The sequence below is a fragment of the Fomitiporia mediterranea genome, assembly GCF_000271605.1.
Source record: "Fomitiporia mediterranea MF3/22 unplaced genomic scaffold FOMMEscaffold_24, whole genome shotgun sequence".
Taxonomy (NCBI): Eukaryota; Fungi; Basidiomycota; class Agaricomycetes; order Hymenochaetales; family Hymenochaetaceae; genus Fomitiporia; species Fomitiporia mediterranea.
The window spans coordinates 1-5881 of record NW_006760409.1 but is presented as its reverse complement, the minus strand read 5'-3'; the positions used below and the strand labels follow the sequence as shown (position 1 = coordinate 5881).

General features: G+C 45.2%; 2 protein-coding genes across 2 annotated transcripts; one reads left to right on the top strand and one right to left on the bottom strand.

Moving 5' to 3' along the window:
* Positions 1-587: 587 nt before the first annotated feature.
* FOMMEDRAFT_98550 (uncharacterized protein) lies at positions 588-975 on the top strand (the record flags this gene model as incomplete). The annotated part of the gene is made up of 3 exons (XM_007272074.1): positions 588-675; positions 696-846; positions 906-975. Coding segments are annotated over 3 exons (309 nt in total), but the record flags the coding sequence as incomplete, so codon positions are not given.
* Positions 976-1035: 60 nt separating this feature from the next.
* FOMMEDRAFT_149644 (uncharacterized protein) lies at positions 1036-4375 on the bottom strand (the record flags this gene model as incomplete). The annotated part of the gene is made up of 13 exons (XM_007272073.1): positions 4327-4375; positions 4124-4274; positions 3885-4064; positions 3743-3827; positions 3606-3692; positions 3293-3391; positions 3188-3237; positions 2425-2813; positions 2082-2373; positions 1920-2031; positions 1726-1760; positions 1649-1683; positions 1036-1271 (listed from the first exon to the last, which is right to left on the bottom strand). Exons 1-13 carry the CDS (start codon positions 4361-4363, stop codon positions 1036-1038), a joined length of 1788 nt encoding a protein of 595 aa, XP_007272135.1. The 5' UTR covers positions 4364-4375.
* Between the last annotated feature and the right edge of the window lie 1506 nt (positions 4376-5881).

The window sequence follows — 5881 nt, the reverse complement described above, 5'->3', positions numbered from 1 at the left end:
TCTTGAAGTTGTCAAACGCGATGAAGCGGTTCGAGCGCAACTCAGCGATATCACGAACATCGTGCAGGAACAGCGCGAGGAACTTTGCGAAAGAGAGAACTGATGGACGAGAGACGGCAGGAGAAACTCGCGAGGCGAGACCGTGAACAGGAGCGGATGAAAGCAGAATGCGAGGAACGGATTCGTATGCTGGAAGATGAGCTTGCACGTACTGGTGAGGAGCTTGAGCGTGAACGAGAGCAGCGAAGGGCAGAAGACTTGGAGAGGATTAAGCGAGAACATCTTGAAGTTGTCAAACGCGATGAAGCGGTTCGAGCGCAACTCAGCGATATCACGAACATCGTGCAGGAACAGCGCGAGGAACTTTGCGAAAGAGAGAACTGATGGACGAGAGACGGCAGGAGAAACTCGCGAGGCGAGACCGTGAACAGGAGCGGAATGATGACATGTACGGTATCTTAAACACCATCATGCCGGAGCGTAAGGCGGAAAAGAGGGAACGAGATGTGGAACGCGCCGCTGCAGCAGAGCGACCAAGTAGGTTTACTCCGACTTGCTGTTGATTATACTAACAAATTTTTTTAGGCATTGAGCACGTCCTCGAGGAACTGAGAAGGCAGAACGAGCAGCACATTCGACTTATTAATGACCTCACTGACGCCTGGAGAGCTGACAGTGGTTGACAGCGCCAGGAGACGATCGAAGTGCTCGGGCAACGGCTCAAGAAATGGTGACTTTTAACCTGACTGGATACCTTGACAAGTTCAGCAAAGTGTTGGCCGGTGAGATTCGTACTCTATTAGGTGAGGTCGGACATCTCCACGAACAGAAGCGAATCATACAATTGTATGTTCCTATGATCAGTACTTTTGCATTTGGCACGGGTGGCTAATTCTTATTGCTAGTGAAATCGGATCACTTCTGCACATGCATAGTCAATATGGACCAGGTGGCCAGTTCGAATCCGAGTGGTAATTCTTTATACCATCTTCCGTTGTGATTTGTTACTGACGAGATGGTTCTATAGGTGACCTACTATGGGTCCCCTTGCTCCTCTGCACATTCCCGGCGGTGATATGCCTCCTGTCGGCGTCGGTAATCCTGGTGGTCCTCTAGCTCCAGGACTCGAACAAACCCCGCCACCCGTGAGACCAGCGTAGCGCATGGTACAACAGCGTGCTCTGTGTCGAAGGCGGACAACGCGCTCTGAACAGCAGGCACCAGCTTTGCAAACTCTCGCTCCACCAGAGCCGATTTTCTCATCCGCCAAACTGGACAGCATGGAAACGTAAGTATTTCATTGATAAGTATATTGCGAGTTCTGATCACTTGTTCATTCATTATAGCAAACCCCTGCCTTTGTACATACGCCACTGAGTGCGAGCCTCCTTGTGGTACCACCATCTGCACCATCAGGCTGGTTCGGTCCGCGTTCGCCTTGATTTAGTGCTTAAGCATTTCCTTAATAGATCTTTTCTCTTTTTCTTTTATTTTCTTCCACATAATTTTGTATCACTATATCCATCTTGCATGGTTTGGATGTGTTTACCATCTTGGAACTGCAAAATCCTGTTACACAAGTACTAAATCATTGCTTACTATTTTCTGACCACTCATTCTCAGAGGCACTTAAAACATTTACACTTACACCTGTTCTCTGTGCATGCAGAGGATAGAATAATTCTAATGAACTATTGTTGAACAAAGAACCACAGTCAGACTTACATGTACTCTTTCCTTGCCCTCAACACAAGGAAACTCTAAACTCAACAACAAGCAAGGTAGCTCATTCACGACTGTACAGAAGAATGAGACTGTAATATGCATGCATTGACAGTAACAAAGTGATATGCTAAGATAGTGACAACCAAGCAAATTTGTATCTAAGGATAAAATGCAGCTTCTCCAAGCCCTTTTACTCGAGAATGGTAATTGTGGTCTTGATGTTGTTTGACCAGAAGAGCCTGACTTCTATACATATTTGGCTCATCTGTGTAGTTACGAGGAGAGCCGGTGCTCAAATGAAAACACCTAAGGAAAGTTAAGAATGTATTTCTTATGTTTGTAGCAAGCAAACGTACAAGTCAAAAAACCTCCATTTTTTAGATGTCTTTGAAACAGGATGACCGATATCCTTTTCTTCAGACCTTAACTCTACTTCGAACTCCGGATCAATATAATCATTAGGGCCAAGTGGAATACCAGGACGTTGAGATGCATTATGCCCAACTGTAGAAGCCTTGATACCAAGTTTCCATAAGAACTCCGGTGTAAATTGTATCTCTGGTGCAACTGCTAGAGTCTCTCTGACTAGAAACCGAAGAGGTGGGAAAGCAAGCCCTCCAGACTGCTGAGATGAGTTCCCTGCCAAATCTAAAGTAAAAATTAGTATAGATACTAGAAACTCAGAATTTAAAGAATTACCTGAATGTACTCCAGGATAACAGACCTGAATATTATCAACAGGAACGATCGAGTAGTCAACACGGGCACTAAGGGTGGAATCAGGTGCATATCTCCAATCAGGAAGTAATGAAGACATCTGCTTGGTTTGTGGCTGGTTGCTCTCTGTAGTCTGACCCTCAGTTGCTTCAGGGATGCCTGCTTCAATATCTGCCTTGTGTTTATTGGGAAAGACAGACAGATGAATGCGAGATAGTAGACCGTGCCTCCTAAGTTGAGAGTTGAACAAGACTGGCGAAAAGCGTGCACGGTCTTCGTCTGCAGATACAATATGTCGGAAGTGGCATGTATCATCCTCATAGACATTGATCGGTGTCAAACCAAAGGGACCAATAGATGCGACAGTATCACTATAAGACAATTGAGCATTAGTTATTTGTAGAAAAACATGTATGAATAGAGGCGCAAGCCGAGACTATTGTACACGCCTGAAGCTTCTGTGATCGACACAGATTCAAAATTCACTTTCGCAAGGCACGGAGGTACATCCACTAATCCTTTGCGATCATGGGTGTCAGTCAACATGCCACCCAGTGTGCCACAGACTGCTGTTGTCAACAATCACATTTCCGGCTGGTCATCTGGCAAAAGCTCAAGTGTGATCGTCAATCGACCACAAGTCGAACGGTCGCATCTCTCGCCTTACACCACGACAACGTTTTCTCCTATGGCCTTCAGGGAACCAACCCCAGACTTTACAAAGTAAATTGATACAGATACTCACATAACGCCCACAAAAAAAACCCTTGTCTTCCAATGGGCAGGATTATTACGCTGTAGTTAACTCAGTACAGTATACTAAAACATGCTATAATGTAGAATAACACACCAGCTTCTGGAAATACGAATTATCTGCACCACGAGATTGTACCATACGAGAGTAGTACCGTTTGTAGTTAGTCACCCGTAAAGTTACTGGAATTCCAACCTGTTTTTTGTGAGTTACATTCTTAGCACAATATTTGAAAAATTTACAAGGTAAATAAGTCGCGCAAGAATTCGTGCAACATAGGCACCTCGTGAGAAACCATAAAAGAAAATCCGATCACCTGGCCGGTCTAAAACTATTGTAAAAGCAGGTTTGCTTTAGTTAATCAAGCAAACGTGCATTTCTCATGAATTTTTCTCATTCCATCAATAACCTTCCGCTCAACAGAGTAGCCAGTTGCCATGTCAAAGAATTCTACAATAGTGGCTCCAGGCCGTGTTGAAGAAGTACCTGGTCCATCCTGTAACCGCTTATTAATTGATCGGAAAAGAAATATATAATACTTGTTACCCAATGAAAAGCAGGTTGGAAGTCATGAGCCCGAGGCAGCCCTTCAAAGAGCATACTTATTGTAGAGTTGTATGGAAAATCAAACCTATATAATCATAAGTTGTATGAAAGTTCAATACAATATTGAAACATCTTTACTCACGAAACAGCAGTTCCATCAAACAGGAGAATTATATCCTTACTGTCTTCATGCCGAGGCATTGTATGATACCTGTATATTTGTGCAGGCGCCTGACGAATGTTAGTGCCACCTATTCCATGTTGCTCTTGCCGTCTGCTAGTACTGATTGCAGGGTTACCGAGTTGCCCAGAATCCTGCCGTCTAATGTTGACAATTGAGCAACATTGTTTATAATATATATATGTATATATATTACTCACTGTCTGTCCTGTCCATCAGTTCTCTGAGACCCTCCTGCATCTGATAGTTCGAATGACACCCTATCATTGTCAGTATTTTGTGCCGGTGAACGAGTTGCCCAGTTTGACAGATATCCTGATACCGAATCCAGGAGTTGTATGCCACCATCATCTGTACGCACATTGAAATCAATTTGAATAGGAGTAAATACAGGAGTACTCACATGCATAGGTAGCAAGTGTACTGACGATGGAGGTCATCTTGCGCAAAGCCTGCACAATACCGGTGAAAGACAGGAGACATCCCGCCGCTCAACCTGGGTAGACGAGCGCTAAGTTCTTACCCACGTAGAAGCTCACAGCTTTGCTTACCGAAAGACCGAGTACATCATTCTCTAGCATCCTTCGGCCTTGGTCCTAGTCCGTACAAATTTTAATAACGCGATGTTTGACAACAGAGAGAGGAAAGAGAAAGAGTGACGAATGCTAGATTTAGATGCCTGGAGAGTTTGATTGTGTGATTGACTTCGTGTTATTTCTAATCATGAGAGCGAAATCGTCTTTCAGTTTCCTTCCTTCTATATCTAGTATGGAGCAGTCACTGTCACAGCAGTGTATAAGAGCACAGTCGTTCGGAGTTACTATCCGATTTGTCTGAAGAATAGAGTCTCAATATCGTTCTCAGTCCTCTTCTCTAGGTTGCAAATCTTCTCGGCCTTGATGTCCTCATCCTAGCTCTCCTGCTAAGAGGCTTGTGGAATTGTCAATTTACAAGAGGGCCCGTCTGTAGCTCTAGAAATGGCCAGAGGTGGCAATGTCCTATTGAGTAAGAATAGCATATTATGTATAAGTAGTGCTTGCGTTCTACAGTCGAGCAACTCGGGCAACCAGTTTGAAGAACTTCCAACAGCAAAGGAGTTGTAGATAGTAGTGTGGTAAGTGCCCCTTGCAATAGAGACTGTGAAGGGCTTATCATTGTTTCTTGTCAAGGAGGACTACCTTGCAGTAAAAGACCAAGCATGGACTGGTTTAGAGGACTGTCTGTTTGCAGCTCCAAGGTGGTTGAAAGGAAGAAGGGAATTGTACATACCTGTGTCTGTACTGTTGGTGGCCGATGCATGGATGGCCCCGAGTGCGAAGTTGGCAATAATATTAACGGACATCATACTGCGCGTAGGATGCATGATCAAAATACGCAAGCAAAGGCTTTGAGGTACGAGCTGCTTATGTAATTTATCTTGAAGAGGAGCCGTCTACATTGTCTTCAATAATTCGATGGATTCGCGTATTTTTATCCCGCTGGGCGCAAGCAACAATTGGTGAGCACACGCTCGCAACAATATGAGTGATTCACCTGGGTTGAAATCCGTAGCAAAGAACGAGCTAATTTGGGCTGCAGGGGAAAGCGCGTCTGTGCAAGCGCGTTACATGTTCTGGCTACGACGTGCAATCGGAGGTGCAGGGAACTCAGCAGTAGTTGTGAATGACTTCAAAGGTGTATCTCCAGGACGTTCTGGCTCGAAGGGAGAGGGTGAAGTGAATGGTGTGGACGGACTCGGCTCAGGAGGGTTGAGCAGCGGCCACTGCTTCCGTTATTCAAATGGTGTCATGGACGGCACTGAGGAATATAACTGCACACGGCGTGAGCCCATCGAGGGTGATGTCAAGCATAGTATGGTGGGCGCGCGCAGGGTCAGAGAGCAGAGAGAGGATTGCACCGCAATCCTGAGGAGTGGTCGTACATGGACACTTGCTGCACGCCGTCGCAGTACGTCCACC